At 41.6% G+C, this 22621-nt stretch overlaps 1 protein-coding gene across 1 annotated transcript; it reads right to left on the bottom strand.

The window, feature by feature from the left end:
* Window positions 1–407: 407 nt before the first annotated feature.
* On the bottom strand, window positions 408–16408 carry LOC114014058 (band 4.1-like protein 5). The gene is made up of 10 exons (XM_027796457.2): window positions 16336–16408; window positions 16087–16181; window positions 10781–10906; window positions 10150–10211; window positions 9385–9495; window positions 8726–8819; window positions 7705–7782; window positions 6814–6855; window positions 6299–6432; window positions 408–5418 (listed from the first exon to the last, which is right to left on the bottom strand). Exons 1-10 carry the CDS (start codon window positions 16340–16342, stop codon window positions 5361–5363), a joined length of 807 nt encoding a protein of 268 aa, XP_027652258.1. The 5' UTR covers window positions 16343–16408; the 3' UTR covers window positions 408–5360.
* Window positions 16409–22621: the final 6213 nt, after the last annotated feature.

Here is a 22621-nt window from a genome sequence, read left to right as displayed (position 1 = left end):
AAGCAACCTTTGCATACAGACAAAAAAAAATAATACGCTGCCACAGAGGCCCCTTGCCCCGATGGTGGGGTGATGCTCAGCTCTGCCACACACCTTTGGCTTCCATTTCAGGGGTGCAGCAGCCACCGTCCCTCACTGCACGGCTCGTGTCCCAAGCCCCAGCCGCCTCACCTGCCTCGTACTGCCACACCAGCGTAACACAGCGTTGCTTTAAAGATGACTCGGCGAGACTTCTGTGCCGATGTGGTATATTTAAGACAAAACTACAGTATAAACATTTCAAGATTGGGTGGACTACAAATCACGGTTTCTTGTTCCCATATACAGTTTCAACACAGATTTCAGTGCAGTGCCTAACACAGTTCATACCTCACTATTGTGAAACAGAAGCAAGAGGGTGCACTTTGTTTTATATAAAAAAACCCAAATAAATTATACATTGAGAGCTATTGCCAAGCTTTACATATAAAAGGTAAAAATTGTAGTTAGTGTGGCTTTAACAAAAAAATCTAGCTAAAAAAATATTCTTACATCAAAAATAAGTTTGTCCAGTTATAGGTAGGGAGGGTCTGGTGTGTGTTTAAGAAAGCCAAACAGTAGAAAGGAGGTGAATTTTGCAGGAGAATCTTGCGGCTCCTGGCCACAAAGGGTCCAACATGGCTGCAGGGGCAGCACCCGCTCTGGTGCATAACCATGTGCGATGCTGAGCTCCCAACAGGCTGTGCCGACCGCTTGGATCTCCCTCCCAAACACTGTGAGACAAGACAGTGCAGCACTTCATGAAATCATACCAACTCCAGCTCCACTTGAGCATGGTGGGCACATCTGTGGTGCTCACACTCGGACCAAACACACCCCCCCAGATTACACCTGTGTGACAGAAAGGCCATTAGCGTGGGTTATTTTTATTGTTTTTGGTATTAAAGTTACGATTGTCTAGCTGCATTTGAAAGCTGTGACGTTACCATGTCTAACAGCTATATATACACACACACACACACACCCAGCTTTCTAGACTAAGAAACACTGTGTGCCCAGACAGAGCTTTAAATGCTAGCTGGCTGTGAAACAGAGCTGCTAACACTTAACCTGCAGAAGATTTGGGTTGTACCAGAATATGTTCATAATGTGAAAAATATATTCAGTGCCGTCTGTGAAGGACATGCTGATCTTAATGGTGCATCTTTACTTCAACAAACAAGACTGAGCAAGGTGTGGACCAAAGGCTAACGGGCCAGGGCTGAAAAGTTTGTGGAAAGAGACCCAAATGTAACTGGACCGTTCACCTGAGCGCCTCTCACAGTGCTGCAAATTTTCTTGCTGAAGTTGCGTCCAAAAAATTGTCCAAACCTCAACTTCTACACAGCTGTCTGACAAAGTATACATGGAATTTAAGTTCAAAATCAAACACATTCAAGCTAATCCATTAACCATGACTGACTACCAGGTAAGTAGTTATTTTGTCATTATGACTTACCTACTATTAAATCCTTTTACCACTGAATTAAAGAAGAGACACCCTTAATTCAAGTGTAAGAGGGCCTGAACCCCCATTTTAATGCCCATTTCAAAAGCTGGGAAGACCGTTACTGAGTACTCCGCACACCCCGACTCTCTGGGCTCTGCCTGTTGGACTAAACGGGTGAGGCTGAATTGCAGCTCCAAGATGCAGCACCTCCTCAAGATCAATGAGTTTGAGATACAGGCTGGGGTTTTTGTTATTATAAATGTTAAGATTTCTATAAAACCTTCTACTCCAATCACTTACGGAGTGTGACTGGAGTAGTATCACTTTTACTTTTAGATCCAATCACGTTTTTAGTTTAAGTTAACTGGTTTTTAATTATTAAGTGAAAAGCAAGCACCTGTGTCTAATCAGCATTGCCTGCACATGCAGCAAAAGGGTACCAGGCCAGTTACTGGGGACAGGCTGGGACATATATTAGTCAATCAATAGGGGATAACTTTGGAAATAAATTTTATTTTTTTTATTTTTTTATTATTTTTTTAAAATCGGGGAGCTGGCTTTTTCCAAATGACTGCAACAGATCGTGCATTTATTCATTCCTGTCAACCCTTACACTGGCTGGCAGACCTGCCAACATCCCAACACCTGAGTCAAAAGTTACAAATTTTATAAATCTTTTTAAACAAGTACAAAAAAATAAACTTTTAGAGGATGGTTGGACCTTATAGCCAAGCATAGTGTAAGCAATGGTAGGAAACCCCCTTTTTTCTCAGTAGCACACAGGCATTAAATAATACTTTGTTAACTCTAGCTGTAGGAACTATTATACTTACTTGTGCTCCATAAAATGCAGGGGCTAAGTAATGCTGCGTTACCTGTTAGCCTGTCACAATACAACATGATACCTGTAGTTTTAAAGCAAAACAGTGATGTCAAATGACAGGACGTTCAGATACCCGTGTGTCTGGTCAGATCACGTTAACTGTGGCGCCTTAGTCTCGCCACGCTCCCTATATAAACACTGATTTTGATTAGCTAAATAAGCTACGTTGAGTTAAATGGAGTGAATATTTGCTCCAAGTATCAGATATCACTGCAGATTCTGCAGTTTTGCAGCCTCAAATCTTACTAGAAATTGCCAAGTCCCCAATTTTAATAGTTGAAAAATTTGAATTTTTAAATAAAGTTTCAAGTATTAGTCCTCTGAAAATTGAAGAAAACCTTGCCCATTTGAAATTTTTGTATTTACACACATCTGCACACACACAACATTCCCCTCCATCACCACTATCCTGACCATGCTGAAATAACAGTTGGCTGCTTGGAACCATTTAGATTTTAAGGGGACACACTCACCACACATGTTATTTACTTGTTATTTGCTGTACATGATTGCTCGGGAGGAATCTGAGGATGGTATTCAACACGCAATGCTGTAAAACTGTAAACTTCTGTTATTCTGCTTTTGGGAGGGATTCAAGTTAACAGTTCACAGAGCTCCCGAACCCAACGGGAAGAGTCAAATATCAAACATGCCTTAAAGAGAAAATGTACTGCATTCTGTCTATTTACAAAACCAACACATGTAGCTGGCGAATGCCAGCTCAGCTGCTGAGCAAACAGATCAATAGCAAGTGCCAAGTTTCCCCACACAGTCCTGGCTTTGTGCAGGAAGCAGACTGTTGCAGCCATAGCTTCCCTTTTCCTGCAGGAACTTTGCTGGCAAGTGTATTATTAATCCAGACCAAGACATTTGATATTTGAATCAGGAACCTTCTACATTTTAATATGAAATAAGGCTCAGCCTTAAACCTATTTTAAAAAAAAAGCCAATAAACTGGAAGTAACAATGGCAGAGCTCAATGGCTGGTGAGCAGAAACAGTCCCCCTGGTCCAGGACAGCAGCTCCCCCCCGGCTGGCAGTGCCGGGAGCGGGGAGCCTGCCCCCGAGCCCCAGGCTGCAGCGGGCAGGTGAAGCGCCCGCTACCCATTTTGACTCCCTGTTCTGGAGGCAACGGCTGCAAATTGCTGTCTGCAGAGAGTCACTCTGGCATGTTGGCCCCAAGAGCTCCCTATGGTTTCCACGTTTCTCTGTTAAGGCCTCGGGGTTTTGAGAAGTGGCAGTGGGTCACGTGAATGCCACGTGGCTTTTTCCTCAACACTCTCATTCAGCATCTTGCAAACAAGAGCACAAGAGCAGCAGTAAGGATGCCCTAGTCCGAAAGCAGCAGCCTAGCCAGGCACCAGCTTACTCACACAACCCACAGTGGTTTGGTCCAAATCTTCGTCTGCAGTGAGACACGTGCACGCAGCCAGTGTGCAGAAACGAGGTTGTGCATACAGGTGTCAACCAACTTTCACATTTAAAATTATTTCTAGAAAACACAGGTATAGAAGTATGTATAAACAGCGGCAGTATGCAGAAAACAACCTCCAACCCCAGTCATATGTACAAACCTCTCCCTAAGAAAGATCCCAGTGGTTTCATCTGAGCTTCCCTGTTAGCAGGTATGGAGTTCATCATCGGGTCTCCATCCCTCCAACTCTGCACTGACCTTTTTCACAGGCTGTGTCCCAAGGGTCCATGTGCTCACCTCTACACGTCCCCACGAGGATATTGCTGCCCAGGACTCAAATGAAGTCTTCCAACCCACACATATTGTAACCTGTACTTCACCGCAGCACCAAAAGGCCTTCACCAGCTCTGTGGAGCATGCTTTTGCAAGTGCTCCTACTTTTCTTCTACCAAGAAGTGAACTGCTTACAGGGACTTCTGATCTTTTTTTCTGGTTTTCACCTTATTCTTTCTATTCTTTGTTCCACATACAACTATTAGATGACACTTGGAACAGGACTCAAGGTGCTATTAAGAACTGATCTAGTTGTACCCCCATGCCGCTAACACACCTGGTAAGTATTCCCAAAGCACAGCATCTGGAAAAAAACACCCAGAAATAGTATGAATAGAAACAAGAAATTTCTTTTCCCTACTAGTCCTATATGACAACAAAACTAACCAACAAGCAGTTTGTGAAGTAAGGTACGCTCATACCTCTACTGCTTCAGCATGTAAAACATACGTATCTCTAGCCTAAAACACCTGTATTTGAGTCACACAGGAAATGAAATAATCAGTGTCGTAACGTGGGACCGCTGCTGAAGTCTGCTAATGCTGTAAGCTGTTTGGCAGGTTAATTTTCCTTTTCCTGGTTGCAATGAGCAGCTCAAATCCAGTCGATGTAGATAGTCACTGATGGACTAGATTTTCATTCTTCCCAGGTACTGTAACAAGAGGTGCAAGGATTATTAAGGGGTTTAAGGCCAAAAGAAGAGTATGTGTTGGTAAAAGAAATGAAAAACAAAGGGAACAATCACACAGAAGAAAACGTCCTTGGCCGCATGGAACAGTCACCACCGTGAGCCACCGTGCGCAGCGTGGCCACAAGGTGGCCCTACAAGTTCTCCTGATCTTTCCAACATTCATCCACACAGGTCAGGGGACAGCTGCTCACACACTACATGGCTAGCATCACAGTGAACGCTTCTCATTAACACTTGAGAGGCAGCACAGGGTAAGTAAGACTAAACCTAGCGTGAATGGAATGCAACTAGATTCTGTTCCTCACGTTCAGAACTAGCTCCAGTGTGATGTTTCACTTCTCCTGAGGGAGAAGATCAAATGTGCATGTGGTTTTATTTCCCGGTTTAGACTGTAATTCCAGTTAGATCACAGTAAAAGTAAAAGTCTCTTCCCGGATCCTAGCAACCCAGCTGGCTGTCTGACTTCCATTCAGCAAGAGTTTGATCCCAAGCAAGTCTTTTTGAAGGATCCCTTGGAGATGTGTTAGAAGATCTGAGGTTTTTTACAAGGTGGGACGTGCAGAAACTCCTTCTAGAGTTCAGTGGTGAGTAAACACTTCGTTCTTACTGTAGCATCCTCAGTAACTGGGCTAAAAGGGGGTGAAAAAAAAAAAAGAGGCCCTGTAAATACACACTCCTCCAAAAAGATCTGCCATAAGGGATTAAAAAAGAAAAAGATTAGTATTGTTCCAAAGAGTGTTCATAGCTGCTCCCCTTGTAATTTAATGAGGCCAATGGACAAATCTTTCCAATGGACAACTGCAGAAGAGCAAACAATCAATTTCACACAGTGCAGCAGCAGCATCATTGTCATCCGCACCCACATTGTAAGAGGTTCACTGGAAGGCCTGATCATCACTCCATCATTCTGCCTCACCAGCACAGCGGAATAGAGAACAGCAAGGGAAAAGGTTTCTATAGATTCTGTTCTCGCGACTTCCTTACAGCTTGGAAATAACTGGGGGACACCCCCCACCCCATCTCCCCTGACCCCCACCAATCCTCTGACAGGTATTGAAACACTGCAAAGAGAATTCTCAGAAAATTCACCTGTACCATAACTTCAGTTCAGTACTAAAACACATTAGTAGATTAGGAAAGAAACTGAAGGGAAATGATAATTTAAAAGACTTGATCAATTTTGTAGCACTTGCCATGACAACAGGTTTACCTCCAACTCCAACTAAATTTTTATGCTTTGTTCCTTTACTTCCTTGAATTAAAAAAATATTCTTACCCTTCAAACAATATATAAAAATATATACACATCAGCTGCTCTATTTATTTGTTAAGATTTTAAATGCTATAAATTGAGACAGAAGTTTATATATAGTTTCTATAGTTTATAAGCACCACAAAAAAAGGCACTGTGTCTAAATGACGACTATAAGTATTTAAGTGGAAGTAATAAAAGCACATATGTCCTTTCCACCGCACAAAGTTCTGTAGTGAGTGCTGAGGAGACCTTACCTTGCAAGGACATCAGATGTCTGTTGGGATGGTGGCAATCCAGCTGATGACAACAGAGTGTCTGTGCTGCCTTTCATGGCCTTCATAGATAAGGCAACATCATCTCCCAAAGGCCCATTGGAAATTAGTCCAGTCTGAATTGGGGAGAATAAAACAGAAAACTGAAATAAAAACCTGCCAGGACAAGACAAGCTCATTTTCCAATAGGATTTATTTATAACAGTAAAAACTAAGATTCATCAGGTTCCAGGGTGGGCTTCACTAAATGCAAGTTCTTAAAGAAACCTTATGGCATTTGCCCACAGGTAACGTGGCAAAAATAAAGTTAAAATATTAACAGGATACGTATGTTGATTTACTTCAGTTGAATTAGTTTGCTTTATTTTTGGTCATTATTTTATGCGCTTTCAAATAATGATAGTTTACTATTTTACTTGAGCTCCTGTTTATTAATCACGAGAAAAGCTTTCTTTTTTTCTTTTTTTTGGTTGTTAACAAATGGTCAAATAACTCACTGGCACTATCCACCTTGGTGTTATCATGGGCTGGGAAGACACCTACAAAAAGCAAATAAATGCTCATTAGAAAAGGTTGGAAATGGCTGAGAACATTCTCAAAGCAATACCGCCTCCCAAAACAATCTGGAATATTTGTCCACTGCTAGTCTTTGAACCATGCTAGTGATCAGCTACAGCTGTGACTTCACACCGAAAGGTAACGGCACCCACCCAGCATACAGCTAATACCCGCTCACTCACAGAAACTCGCTGATAACAGTTTCAGCACAGCGCTCCCTTCCAAAAGGCAACCGAACCTGTTATTTTTTTCTGCTTTGTGGACAAAGTTAACCAAAAGCACACTTCTGTCAACAGTTTAAAGGTCCCACTCCTTCCCCCTATTTTTGGTGCATGCAATTTAATTCCTTTTTTGCTGGCACAGATTACAAGAGACTTTTTTAATCTATACAAAAGAGTTGATTTGTATTAAAAGTTTATTTCTCAAGTATTTATTTTCATCTACTTATATACACACACAAACACATATACATCTGTGTGCATATGTACACATTTATATATAATTTCTGAAGTATTATATATACTCAGAAGCCTGAGAAGCAGGCTGGCACTTGCAGGTGCACTATAATAATCCTACTGGCTCTTGTGGCACAGATACAAGTTAACTCTTCGTGTTCCTTCACGTCCATTACAAAGCTGTAGGGTCTACAACCCTATGGGCAACCACCCTTCACACAGGGGGGCATATATGCAGTGATCCAGGTCAAACACCACCTTGCTCTACTGCGGCAGATCCAAGCCTGGTGGACAGATACTAAAACCAGAGGAGAATTCATGAGTAAAAACCACTGTATGTGTGAAGGAAGAAGTTTGGTTTTGAAATACATTTACCCGAGGTGTGGCTTCTGTAAAGTCAATTAGATTCTCTGTCAATGATGTTAAGGAAACGTCCTGGTCATCTGGAGTGCTCTATGGAATAAATCAGTTTTGAATTGAACTCCCAGTAGTAACCAGATAGGTCTGCCTGAATACTCTAGTGGCTTCCTGAGTTAGACCAGTGTCCTTAACGAGCATCATTGTTTATCAGGTCTCTTTTCTCAAATCTTTCCATATGATCTTTTTTAATAGCCTTTTCATTTCACCTATTCTCATCAATGTACCAGAAACAATGCCACTGCCATTGTGAGCAAGCTGTGAGACTGTCCCATCCTCCTATATGAGGATAGGGTACTGCGCCATTCAACAAGGTCAGCAGGGTTTGTGAGCTGAGTATTTGAACTCAGAAGATGAAATTGGTAATTATTCAGTGGGATCAACTACCTCATACTGGTTTAGAGGGACACCAGCTAAAGGGCATGGTGCTTTCATGATCCAGAATAACCCCTCAGTCTGCTGAAGTTAACAGCAGAGTCCGATGTCGGAGTCCTCTTTTTGCTTGGAAAGGGACAAAGGAAAGCTGACTTCTGAATTACTATGAGCATTTCATGGAGTCCAGTTAAAAATTGTCTTATCCATAAGGCAACCCAAATATAACAATTAAACATTTCAATTTAAACTTTTCCCCCTTGTTATTTTGATAAGAATTGCCTATGTCAGAATGCCAGCCCTGCAGCCTCTTTCCTGGAGCATCAAATCATTGGGATTTAGCGGGCTCCTCACCAGCATGAAGAAAACAATCAGTTTAGAAATATAAGTGTCAGGCAAAGAACCTGAAAGGACGCTCAGAAATGGCCTTTGGAGAGATCTGTACAGTGCCCCTGTGTGATCCAGAAAGCACTCTTTGGTATTCGCCAAGGACTGGTATTCACTGAGTTATGAGAGGCACGCAGCCAGGTCTGCTGTGCTTGCCTGGAGCCATCAGCAGCTCAGAACGTGACACAAAGAAACCTTGCAGGCTGGAAGGTGGCGATACCTTTGGAACAGCAGCCTCCTCAGCTGGAGCCAGATTAACTGGAATCATCAGGTCTTCGTGGTTAGAGGCAGCGCTGTCCTCATTTAATGCATTACTGAAAGGAGAAAACATTCTCATCAGCACACTGCCTGGGTAGCATGAAACCATGCTGCTTCCCTGACAGCTCAACCCAAAAACTTGACGCCAGTCCCATGTGCGGCAGGCAAGACACCGATATTTGTGAGGATGTTGAAGTAAATGCCTTCCAACTACCTCCGCAGAGGACTGCTCTCTTTCATAGTTTCAGCTACAGCTATATATAGACCCAACAGTGTCAATGTCTCCTGTCTGAAAGGAGCCTCTTCAGCCCTTGTTTCCAATTTGCCTGAAGCTTCCCTACCATTCTCTTATCGTCCTCTTTAGAGCCAGGGGCAGCAGGATGCCAGGAATTTTGTTTCAGAAGATGAGACAGATGTGCTTACTGCTTGCTGGGATACTCACCCTGAGGCCTGGCCTACGCTGATTAACTGCAGCAACAGTAATTAAAGATGCGTTGTAAACCTGCTTAGTTAGATGTAGCCTAAATGCTCAGCAACTGTTGCTCATCTTTTCAGACCTGTTCATGACAATTTCCACACGGTTCCCTTACCCTAGAAACACATTTCTCCTGAATGACTTACGGAACAAAGGTGTCTGAGGCAGGGATTGCTTTCAGCAGCTCTCTTGGGTCTTGAAATACCGGACTGGTTGCTCGAGGACTACTCTGTGTTTTGCCTGATGGGAGTATGTTCCTGGCACAAAACAAAACAAAAAACAAACCCCCAAACCGGTACAACCTTCCATGGAAAGCTCTTCATGAATCACTTGTTACAGGATACTTTTGAGATTGCTAGATGTACATTTTATTCAGTATCTCCATGTGTTCTCTGAGGTCTGACACATGAAGTCTGACCATTTCTTCAAAAATGGTCAAGAAATGACACGTTGTAACCCTTTAACTTTTTCAGTGCCTTAAATCTCACTGGAAACAGCAATCGTTTGAGATTCAGTAATTCTCAGGAGATCAACTATCAGTGTCAGGTTTTTGCACATGATTTTTTTTCTCCACGAGAAAACAGCTGTGGGTAAACAGACCCATCCCCTCTCCCCACACTTGTTCACGGGTCAGAAATCACTACAGTGATCGAAACTCTTGTCAGAACAATGTTTATCCAAGTAAAGTATGGGGGAACAAAGAGTATCTGGATTACCTTGTATGTAATAAAACTTAGCAAGTATAGTGTTTGCTGGCTTTCATAAACACTTCACAGCCACCAAGTTAAGCTACACTATGCAAGGTAAAATGCAACGATCACTGAGACACTGAAAGACCCCCCTGAACCGCAGGTTCTCAGTGCTGTACTTGGCTAATTACATCACGCGCTTCTTCCAAATCTGTTCAGTACCTGGCAGCAGCATCCTGAATAGTGGAATTCTTGACAACTGTCAGGCTGTCTTCTCTCATGACCTGAGAGGAAAAAATGAACAAAGATATAAATTTCTGATACCTGTTCCCATCTTGTGTCAGTTCTGAGATTCACAGAAGCACCGAGGACCTGCATCCCAGCACAAAAGTGTGCTGTTCATCCTGCTCAGGGACTTACAACATCAATTCTACGTGAAAACCTCAGTGCAGAAATAAAAATAATTCAACAGTGTAGCCAAATAAAATACCATTATTTGCCACAGAATTTACTAGGACATGCTAGAAGCATAGTCTTAGTCACAGAATCACAGAATAATTTCTCGATTATTAGGCCACCTTTGGAGGTTATCTGGCTCAATAACCACTCAAACCAGGGGCTTGTTCAGGGCCTTGTCTAGCTCCATGTTGAGCATCGTTAAGGATGGAGACTTCTCCTTGGGCAACCGTGCCAGTACCGGACCACTATTATTGTGCAAAAAGGCTCTCTTACTCTATCATGGACTTTGGCTCTTGGAGCACCCTTACTTGCGCGGCATCTTCTCCAACACCATGCAACTCAAGACAAATAAAACATTTGAGAAACTCAACTGATGAGGACTGTGACTATTTACCTTGTGCCCTGCTTCTGCCTGGGCCTTCAGGATATTGCTTTTGATATCTGCTGGAAGCCACGTTGCTGCTGTGACTGGGCTCTCAATTGCATTAAGACATTTATCTGTCAGCTTTACTACTTCATCCTAGACAGGAAAAAAATTTTATCAGAAGCAGTTCCCACACGGAAAAGTCTGGGCCGATGTTTACTGACATCTCTAAATAACAACAAGACTGAGTGAAAGTCAGCAGATTTACACTGAAATGAAAAAGCAATTTTTCCCCTTTATTTTGGAACTCACTTGTAAAGTCACAGCAAAACATAAAGTAAAAAAAGCACAATGCTTAGAAGCAGAGATGTGAAGTGCTGTGCTGAAAACACAGCGTGTAAGAACCGAAGTGGACCCTAAATTTGCAGCCCAGTTTGCTGGCAGACCAATGTAGCAGCCATCACAATACACCGTATCAGTATAGCCTAACTATGAGTTAGTCTATATGCACTATGCCCTCTCAAATTCAAGTTGGGGAGAATTTTACCTTACAATCCACTTATAAATTAGAACAGCTACCTCTCCCATCACTGACTGTATCAGAACAAACTGGCAGCCATATACGTAACAAAGACAATTAAAAATGAGATACCTTTCACGACAGTATATTTCATTATGTGAATTGGATTTCTTAATTATAAAATGTTAATTAAGCATTTGATCTACTAATTGCTATTTGATTAATGACAGGAGTTAATTAACGGTGTGGATACTAAACCTTGTGACCTTTCTTCTCGGGGTATGACTCAGCAGGGGGAGACAGAGTCCTGCTTCCCTGCCATATGCCAGGCCCTCTGCCCGCGGAAACGCTGCATTCCTGCAACACCCCCTGCCCCCCCAGAGCGGGCACAATCCGGCTGCACCCCTACTTGCACCAACTGCAGCGTGTCCAGAAGGAATGAAGCCCATGGCACAGAGAGAGCGAGCAAGTGACAGAAGTTAAAAAGAGGTGAATGAATACCTGTCGTGTCCCCCCCCCCCCAGCCATCCATCCACTTTTAGCTTTTTTCTTTGACTGGAAATGCTTGTGAGAACTTCTAGGTATTCGGGCTTTAGAGAAGGAAAAAACATTTCCTTTTCTTGTCTCCCTCTAAATCACCTTCCAGGGTATCCAAATAGGAACTTAGGAGACTACCTAAAGGAGAACCTGTTTTAAAATTTTGACCTCAGTCAGCAATGAACTTTGCAAAATACTCAGGGGTCACAGTTAACAGAAAAAGGTATCAGGCCCAACAACCATGTTGCTAATGACTGTTGCTAGCAGACATTAAGAGATGCACATTCATACTATTCATGAAAACTAGCAAAACAATTAATTATTAAACATTTAAGTGTCTTCATTTTCCTGAAGCTGCTGGAATTGCCAGAAGTCTAGAATAATTAAAACTGATTTATTATTATTATTATTATTATTTGTACAGTTGCAGTACCCAACTATGATAATCCTTAAATCCTTACACTGGACCTCACTGAACCAGATGCTGTACATAAGAGTCCCTGCACAGAATTTCTAATGCATTATTCCAGTACCAGTGATCTAGTAAATCTGATTATTTTAACTGAGCACATCAGTACACTGGTGCTTTAAGCACCATTTTGTGGTTTAACTTCCTCTCAGGTTCCTCCACTGAAAGGGTAGTTTAACAGCAATTAGATTCCCAAATTTTGAAGTGTAGTACTATTAAGAAATATTTTAATGTACTTAAATATAAGTTCTATATCACCAAGGAAACAGTTCCATTAATATTAAAGATTTTTCCCAATCTTTCCTATTTTGTGCTTGCAAAAAATGCATTGGTGTTTTATTGTTTTGTTTTTTAATGGAAAGAACACATAGCTAGAGGGGTAAGCATCTGGCACCTGATAATGCCTCAAGAGATCTAATTTACAAGACATTTCAGTTGTTCACATAAAACAGTAAAGCTGCTGAGGTTTGTCAATATTCTAGCTCATTAGGATTTTTATTAGTTCCATGTACTAGACAAATATATTTGTACTCGATTCTTCAATCAAAATACGGAGCTAGGCAGTGATGTAAAAAGGAAAGGAAATACTTCAAGGCAACAGCAGGAGATGTGGTCCCAATCCTTTATGCTTTTGAGCAGTGTTCCTGGTGCCACTGAAAATCACTTTGTGCAGGGAGACGGAGTCTAATGTAGGCTTATTTTGGAGCAATTTCCACATGTTTACAGATCACAAGAAGTTCAGTAAAAGAAAACCCTCACATCCTTGCATTTCTGACTCTGGCGCACACTTCAAATATGGGCAAACAGGCTGATCTTTTTATTGTTCATTTCCCTTCAGAAGCTGATGAAAGCAGAGCATCGGTGTATTTAAGAGTTATTTGCTCTCTTTTGTCAGATCTGGTCACTGCACTAGTGAAAGCTGGGAAAGGACAAAGTCGCATTCTTACATCTCAACAGATTTTGGCAGGGAGCAGCAGTGAAGAATGGAACCATTCATTCCCCCCTCCCCAGTTCTCATTCTAGAAAGACTTCTCTTTTTCTCTAAACCAACACAGATAGCTAGGTAAATATTTCCATATCAAAGAAATCAATCAAGATTGATTGATTGCAAGTATAGAATTATGTAAAGATGACTGTCAGGCCATCTCTGCCCCCTGATGGAAAACAGTTAAAGATTTTTAATTAACAAAGCTGAAGCGAGCAGTTCATTGGCATTTGACAGTGTCACTTACGAAGTTCAGGATACAGCTCTGCCTTCATAAGCTGAAAGCTAGTGCCTTCCCCCAGTGCATTTTACCAAACTTTATATGTGCTGTAACTGTTTCTACATAGGTAGGTATCTCATGCATTGGTAAAACTGAAGGGAGATGAGACATGCTGAAATTTGTAATCGCACACTTTCAGGGAGAACACTCACACTGTGTTCATCTGAAACAACAGCAAGCTCCGGGATCTAAGCTCATTGCAAGGTTTTAGTGGCTATATTGTAGTTCCATTCAGCCCAGTTAGAAGAAGATGCCATGAATGGAACAGAAGTGGAGGAAGCGAGCCAATAGGTACATTTTGTAACAAACACCGTAAGTGGAAATTCGTTATTTTTACTAAAGCAGCCTTCAAAAGCAGGAAACAAAGTGTTTTTAATAGTTATTCTTAGGTCAATCTTTTCAGAACTCATTTCTAAACCTTTAACCTTCATCTCTAATCACAACTGGGTGTACTTGTTTGGTGCTACTGTAACCCGTATGCCTTTGCAATCTGAAGCATACAGAATTTAAAATGTAAAGACAGTCTCTAATCTTTGCCTGCCTTTTTAAACAAACATTCTCAAGTGACCTCTTGGTAAGCTACATCACAGGCTGAAAAGCTTTTTTCAATCTTTTCTACTCAAGGAAAACCACTGATGACCTTACCCTTGCATTTTCATAATACAATTCACACTTCCTTCTTGAAAGCTGAAGTATCTTTTACCCAAAGAAAGAATCTTATTGGCGTACTCATATCAAGATCCATGCGCAGTTATGCGAATGTTCTTGCTCTCTAATGAGGTCACTATGATCCCAGCAGCTGTAACTTCTAATATCCACAGTTACTTGGAACCTCACCTGACAGCAGCTGGGTGACTGTACCGTATTGGGAGCTGTTTGTTAGATTAGCTCATTACAAGAATCTTAACTTGCTTACTATATATCAGCCGTGATTTAAAAACCAAGACACTTTCCTCCGTTCTCTCCATTTAACCAATTAAAACCTTAACCTCTCTCTCTGAATCAAAATGGAGCTCAACAGGTGAAAATACTCTGAAATAAACTGTGGTGGTTTGCTTTAGTTTACGCAGAGACAGTGTTTTGGCATAACACGACCTATAGGCTACTGACTAATCTTCTTAAGAGACTTGGTAATCTTTGTAAAGCACTCACCAAGCAGAGAGGGGCACAAAGCATCCCTGACAACAGTCCTTAAAGGGGACGCGAGCCAAACAGCCTGCGGCACCAAGCACACCAGAGCCACAGCCTTCTCACACACAGCAGGGGCACAAATGCTCCGGAACGGGCTTAGCCCAGACACGTACTGCTGAACGCCTCTCTCTGCACCTGGTCCATTTTACTATTGAGGGAGCAAGAAAAATCAGAGCTGTTTCACTGAAGTTAGATAAATCCTCGGGCCTCTCTGCAAGGGAGGGTAGTACAGATAACACTGACAGGCGTTGTATTCTCTTTGCTTGTTCAAAATGAAATAAAGCACCTACAGCTTTAACATCAGAGAAATGAGAGTAAGGGAAACGTCAATTCCAAATTTTTTAAAGCTCATCTAAAAAACAAGAATATCCTGTATGGGTGCAGTGGTCTGATAACTGGTGAATCTGTGAAGGTTCACTGCTGTAGTAAGGGAGGATCCTGTCCTCTCCATTGCTTATAGCAACACTACTGATTTTCACTATGGCTCTAGGCATAGCTTTTACCCCTTCCATGAACCTTTCTAAATCAGTATTTAACAACTTCATAAACTAAACATAATCAAACCAAAAAAAACTTAACAAAAAGTTAAAAAAAGAAAAAGAAGAGAAAAGGCAAAAAAATTTTTGTTTGCCTTTCTGTAGGCCACACTGGTTCACCAAAACATGCAATGATTCCTGGAGGTGACAGAGGAGAGAGTGAAGCTGGGGAAGGAAGAGTGAAGAGGAGTGAGGATGAAGAGAGCCCCTGCCCTTGTTCAGCTTCAGCTCAGCTGCCCACGGAAATGCAGTCTGACTTGCTCAAAAGGATTTATGAGAGCACTAAATCAAACCACATCACTCCTCTACGTAAACACATAGAACACTAACACCTACTTCAGAAAGCAGCTAATAAGTGGTTCCTTAACAGGAGGGACAGATCAGCAGCAAACTCGACTCAAAACAAAACATCAGAACAGTGTTCTGGGAAGGTTACCAAAGGCAACTGAAAAACACCAAGAAAGCAGCTCAGTCCCTCAAAAAAAGACTGTGAACTATACAGCATTGTACAGTTAGTAACCTACAGATAAAGACAACTGAAGAACATTTCAAGCCTTTATCCCATTTATTTTTGAAGAACGCAGCCCAGTGAAATTTTCTAAGGAGCACATGCACCTCTGCCCCCCATCTTTATCTCACTGCCCTGTCACACACAGGTTTACATGTAACAAAACATTTGTATTTCCTTTAATATCCCCCCACAGTATTTCCTCATATTCTTAAAAAAGCCTGCAAAGAGCCTAAGGTAAATGGAAGACTTTTCAGAATGATCTGAACAAAACTCAGTGACTCTGCCAAGAGGAATGAAGCCCAACTACCTGTATGTTTATGTTTACGTTAGGACGCTCAGTTGGCACGGGGCTGCTGTGCTCTGTCTCCAGCTGTTTCAGTTTTAGGAATGTGTCTTCAAATGCTGAAAAAGACAGAAAATATATAAGCTTCTTAATGTCACTGTGGAGTTACTTGACTTGTAACTTGCATTCTTCCTGAGCACTAATTACATGGTTTTAAAGTTGTGGAAAAAAGCACAAGGATGGGGGGGTAGTAAAAAATACCATTTGCTCAACCTTCCATACAAGTTTCAAGCCTAGAGACTGCATGTACCTAATCACCACACACTGCACTCCTGCAAGTTCCTTTCCCTCGCCGTCCTCACAGTGAGCGAGCAAGCAGCAAGAGTTAATTGCTCAGATGGTTGCACTTCACTGTATTTGTGGCTAAAGTCCGATCCTGCAAACTATAGCTTTTCCCTTGTACCTCTGTCCTTGGCAATAAGCTGCTTCCAGCTGAAATGGGGAGAGCTGACCAACTTTGTTGTCCTAGTGGTGGGTAAAATTGTCCTTATGCATAAAAGCTAAAGGAGCTTTCTACAACACTTCTGGATTTTTGTACAGAAACAACATTGTAACAACCTAGTCTGTTAACTTTGACCCCACACATCACATAATAGGGAAAAATCTGTAAGTTTGCTTACGATCCGAGTCTGCTTTTTCAGCTGCAGTTTCCTTTGTGCCAGGATGAGGGCAACTAACAGCCTCTTCTGAATCTCCTGTTGCCAAGCCAACAACTGGATGACCTATGGCATCATCAACACAGGTTTCTGGCAACTCCGTGCTGTCTAGCAAATCAACAAGAGGTACGCTGCAAAGGCACAAAGATGGGCAGAGATACACAGAATCATGTTACCACTCTTCCTGTAACAAGAAAAAGCTTTAACATATGCAATCTCTTTTTTCAAGCTGTCTTCTGGTAATCAGACATATTCTGTAAAAATTTTTCAGGTAACTAATAGACGTTGGCCTTTAGCGAGTTGGGAAAAAAAAATAATAAAAAAAAATTGGAGGTGGGGGTGGTACATTCATGTTTGTAGAAGTGACTTCATACCAGAACAGGTCCACATTGCCTGCTGCTTCATCACATAACAGTGGAAAAAGTGAAGAGAGGAGGAGAGAAGTTTTTATCCATTAAACACACTTTTTTGAACAAGTATCTGAAGTTTTTCTAACAAAGTCAAGGTACGCTTCAGGATTTTTATATGAGAAAAACAAAAGTTAGGGGGAGGGAAGTTGATACTTTTCACAAAAAGTGATTTGCATGGCACTTCACCCAACACTTGTAAGCAGAACAGGGGGCAGAAGGATGCACAGCATAGGTCTGCACTGACACTACGGTATGGTTATGCATATATCTATAACTAGTTTCAGGTTTATTAACTTGGGCAGAGACATGAATAAAACCTTAGCAGTCACAATTAGTTTTAAGTGAATCACAGCATCTACCCTGTACCCTGTTAGGATCACTTGTTTCACCTCCTTTGCTTTCTAATAGAAATGTCCCCTTTTTATTTTGTCCTACCATTGGTATTTACAATGCACATCGAAAAACAATTACAAAAACAAAAGTTATATTATGATGCTTATGTTGTGCCGGCAGTTAGGAATCTCATCCATCTCTTCAAAGTTCAGGACAGCTAAAGCTATCCTAACAGCAAACAGTAACAAATATGGAAACAACAACTGCTGCAGGAAACGAAGGTTAATCGACAACCTGTGCACATAACTGCAGTTTAATTGTCACCCCTTTCAGTCAACAATCACACATACGGTTTGGTCGCAATATTGGTTTAAGAAGAAAAATCTACCACTTTTGAAAGTCCTGTCCCAAATATGAGACCAACGATACCAGGCAACTACCCACCACAACAGAACTTCTCATTATGTACAGAGACAATTCCTCCTGCCCAGTCAGACCAGCTTCTCCCTTATCGCTACCTGGTTAATGCCCCATGCCTCCCACCAGCCCCTGGAACCTGGAAGCAGTCCCATGTTGTCACTAGAGGCTCCAGGAAAATAACTCCTCCCTCCATCTCAAGCACCCAAAACAATCCTTCCAATGTTAAATATATACCTCTGAAAGAGATTACAGGAAATCACCGTTTTAGTGCTAATAATGTACGAATCATCTTAAGATAACTGCTGTGAGGCAAACTGAGGTCACTTGCATGATTCTCTTAAAGCAGTGGAATAAGAAGCTACTAGCAAAGCAAGTAATAGGAAACACTTCAATCTACTGCACAGTTGCTCTGCACCACTACTGGGAAATGGCAAGCAGAAGATAGTCTCACAAAGGGGGACTGAGGGATACAGAGAATTTTAATTATTAGAAGTAACCAGCAGGAATAGATGCTCTCCCAATTAGGGCAACAAAGAAAATGAGACTGAATCCCAATACCTTACTATCAGAGGATGTCTATGCAAGACAGTGAAAATGTTTTATGATCTTTACATGAAGCCAACAATTTTCTGCCATTTTCTGACAGTCTCTGGTAAATAGCTTCCCAAAGGTTTAACGTGACAACGAGTATCGAAGTTCAGATTTTGCCTGCAGCGCAGAGGTGTTGATGCCATGACATGTTGAAGGAGCTATGTATAAGCTCCTATGAACTCCACGTAAGAAGTGACGTAGAGCACCAGTAACAATTCTCTATGCTGTAATCTCCTAATGCTTTTCTTAGCATTGCAGCACAGTGGAGAAAATGAGTGAAAAATTCTATTTATCTTCGCTGGAAAATTGCTAGGATAACTACACTAGCTTTTGCCCCCATGACAACTGCAGTAACATTTACTAGACAGACAAGAAAGCTGATATAAAAACCTGCCTGCTCAAGATAAAGGCAGTCTTAAAATCTGGTGGCATATTCAAATGGCACACTCATTGCCTAGCATTGCTCCAAAAGCAGCATACTACTTACATTAAGGTGATGAAAGTTTGTAGGAAACCTTATTGCCATTTGTGCACGGGATGGTGGGAGGTAGCAAGGACAACGGGGGTGAGTCCCAGCAGCTTCACCCCTGCATCACCGCAGGGCCTGAGGGAAACTGAATTAATTTTAGGCAGACTCAAGAGAAGCCTCCTAAGCCAAGATGCAAGTAGGAACTGACCCCACATTTTGCTTTCAGACCCACTGAAACACCTACTCAACCACCCTCAGATAGGCAGTCACAAGAGGAAATCATACTGGGAGACCATCAGCCACTGGAATTTGCAGGCACAAGAGATGTGTTCCCTGAAGAGCACTAAATTGTTCAAGGCCCCCCAGATTCTTCACCCTCTTCAGGGCACCATCAGGAAGTCTACCATGCAGTCTTCGTCAACGGCCAGACTATGGAACTAAGCACAAGATACTATTTTCATCACTGCACAGTATTTCTTTTACAAAACACTGATGAACATTCACGCCAATCCTAAGGGAAATAACAAACGGCTTCCCAGGAAAAGCAAGACTTCAGTGACAGTCAGTGTGCAGTACCCAAGAATGAAACGCGCATTAGCTTTACATGTTCCTGTATTTACCCACACACAAAGGGATAGTTGAACTTTGTGTAGTAGTAAGTGCCAGGCTTTATGTCTTCAGAATCAACTTCTATCAACATGTTTTAAGAAATATTCTAAGCAAAAAGCTGATAAGTGATACCAGGAGTTCAAGTCATACAAATAATTATGAATATAGGAATAACCAACAGGTTTTAGCACATGGAAAGGTTTGTCAGCTCACTACTAAATCACACGCAGAAGCTGTCACATGCTCAGGGAATTCCCACAGTTAAGAGAGTTAGCTACTGCATTATTTCTTCTTTTTGCCTGACAAATATATTCACATTAGTATATACCATACAGTACACAATGCATATTGTGACTGAGAAAGCTGTCAGTTACAAAGGGTATGATTATTTTTTTTTATTTCCTAGCTGAAAAGCAAAACAATACCTCATTCTAGTTTGTGAAATACAATCTGTAAAATATAGTAACTATCCAAGTCCACTGCAAAAGAGATAATTCTTTTGCAACTAATCTAATTTGAAGCAGCATGGAGCACCACGCAAGCTAATTTATTTTTCCAAACTGGTAGCGACACAGAATAGTTTCTCACATTGACTCTGCTAAGTAGTATAATAGTATGTAATTCTTTGTTAATTTCCTTCACTTTGGAGCATTCGATGTTATACCTGAAGTCAAGAGTAGTAAATTTAAGCCTGTAATCTTTTTTCAGATTTTTTTTCACCCCTAAAAACCACAAAACATTCAGAAAAAACCACTTCCTTTTCCTTCTGAGGAAAGGAAAAGAAAAATTCCTGGGGATGTATGATGCTCCAAATGGAAACTGTCCACACACAGTTTATAATCAAGCAGACTGAGTCCCACATTCCAAGACTTCTGCTGTCTCCCATTTGTTTGAAGAGAATTCCAAATACTGACATAGCGTACTATATACAAGCCAACAACTACAAGAAAGGAAAGAAAACACCCTTAGGAAAAGGTGCTGGCTGTAGAAACTTTGTGGATATTAAGAAAAGATCTGTTACCACCATACTGTTTAGAAAGACATGCATGTGCTTCCTCAATGCTATTCCAGCACGTAATCTGTCCCTGTAAAGATGCAGTTAGGTGGTGTTGGTACCAGGTGGTACAATTTCTCTGTCTGCTATTGAGAGCTGTCACTTGTCCTAGTGGAAATCAGGGTAATAATTGTCCCTAAGACAATGAAGTCACAGTAAAATAAGTCCAGCACAGAGCAAAATCAACCCTCAGGATGTATGCAAGATTCACAGCCACGTGGCAAAAGCATGCAATATATACCATACTACAACAAATCAGTTCTAAAGGTAGATGGATTTCAGGCAACCAGGGTCGCTTCCTCTGTCCTCAGTCGGAACTAGTTCTGCTGTCATGCTTAACATCTACCATGAAAACTTTGAGAGCTTTAATAACCAAACTCACAGTTCATTCCCAGGCAGTCTGTGACAGTCAGCACCCTGCAGGCAGCTGGGACACCCAGCCCTCTGCTCAGCGCTGGTGAGACCCCCTGGAGTGCTATGCCCAGTTCTGGGCTCCCCAGGACAAGAGAGACATGGACCTATGGGAGAGAGTGTGGCAAAGGCCCACAAAGATGCCAAAAGGTCTGAGGGTCTGAAGCACCTGACATAGGAGGAGAGGCTGAGAGAGTTGGGACTGCTCAGCCTGGAGAAGAAAAAGCTCAGAGGGATCTGATCAATGTGTATAAAAACCCGGTGGGGGGAGTAAAGACAACAGCCAGACTCTTCTCAAGGGAGCCCAGAGACAGGACAAGAGGCCACAGGCACAAACTGAAATTCTGTTTTCAGAAATGAAAGAAGATTCCACTTAAACACAAGAAAGAAAACCTTTTCTTGCTGTGAGGTTGGTGAAACACCAGAACAGGTTGCTCGGAGAGGGCGGGAAATCTCCATCCTTGGAGACACTCAAAACCTGGCTGGCATGGACCTGAGCAACCTGCTTTTAGCATGGGGGTGAACCCCACGATCTCCAGAGGTGTCCTTCCAACCTCAACTATCCTTCAGTTCTACAGTAGCTCCACAAAACTTCTCTGATACCAGAGGAGTCAGCCACTACATGCAATGGCCTGACCACTACATAAGCACATCTGAACTTACAACTCCGCAACAAAGCGGTGACTCGTCGTTGCAACAATGTTCTTGCATTTTAAATACAAAACTATCCCAAATTCTATCACTCAAATTAGTGGTGGCTTCTCCTTCATCTACACAGAAATTATACAGTATTTTAAAGTCAGAACACCTGTTTTCATTTGCATATCCTTATGCAACTTTAGAAATAATAAACAAATAGGTTTGCTTCGCTCCAGAAGCTTACAACATCCACCTTGCAAAATCTAAAGCTAAAAACAGCACAACAGACTGCTCTAATCACCTCTGTAGATCCTACAGATCTTATATGTAGCTTGCATATCCTCTTTTTTTAAAGCAGAGTTGTAGATGGAGACCCACATTTCCTTAGCAATTTCTTTCCCTTTGTCAGATACAAGGGTGAGGAGACCAAAATATCTCAGGCAGTATTATGTCATACCTGAGACATACTTTCTTGGTTCTTTGGGGCGGGATATCTAAAAACAATGGTTTTGTATTTCTGGGCTATGTGGCTATTTGAAACTTATTCAAGCAATTTGAAAATCATTCAAACACTTTATCTTAAAAGCCAAACATAAATGAATTCTAAAAGCGCTCTACCCACACACTTTTTCTTTTTTAAATAGGAAAAGAATATTTCAATGTAAAAGCAGCTAACTTCAGAAACCATGTGAAAACACAGGGCATTCAAGGGTAAAGGTAGTTCATGTTGTTAAAGGCCCCCAAGAACACCAATGAGCCATGAAGCTGGAGTCTTAACCTCTGACTTAACAATTAACCTCGTGAATCATATGGTAGGACTGGTGTTTGTCAGGAAGTACTTGTCTCATTTCAACTGGAGCAAAACAGAAATAAAATTTTCTAGAAAGAAAAAAAATATTACTCTGAC

The sequence above is a fragment of the Falco peregrinus genome, chromosome 8, assembly GCF_023634155.1.
Source record: "Falco peregrinus isolate bFalPer1 chromosome 8, bFalPer1.pri, whole genome shotgun sequence".
Lineage (NCBI taxonomy): Eukaryota > Metazoa > Chordata > Aves > Falconiformes > Falconidae > Falco > Falco peregrinus.
This window is presented reverse-complemented; position numbering and strand designations above follow the sequence as displayed.

Excerpts from the sequence above, each read along its gene's own strand:
- LOC114014058 (XM_027796457.2), bottom strand. Across the intron at positions 9,496-10,149 it reads ATTCAGGATGCTGCTGCCAG|GAACATACTCCCATCAGGCA; the intron begins GTACTGAACAGA and ends GTTTTGTGCCAG. Across the intron at positions 6,856-7,704 it reads TTACAGAAGCCACACCTCGG|GTGTCTTCCCAGCCCATGAT; the intron begins GTAAATGTATTT and ends TGCTTTTTGTAG.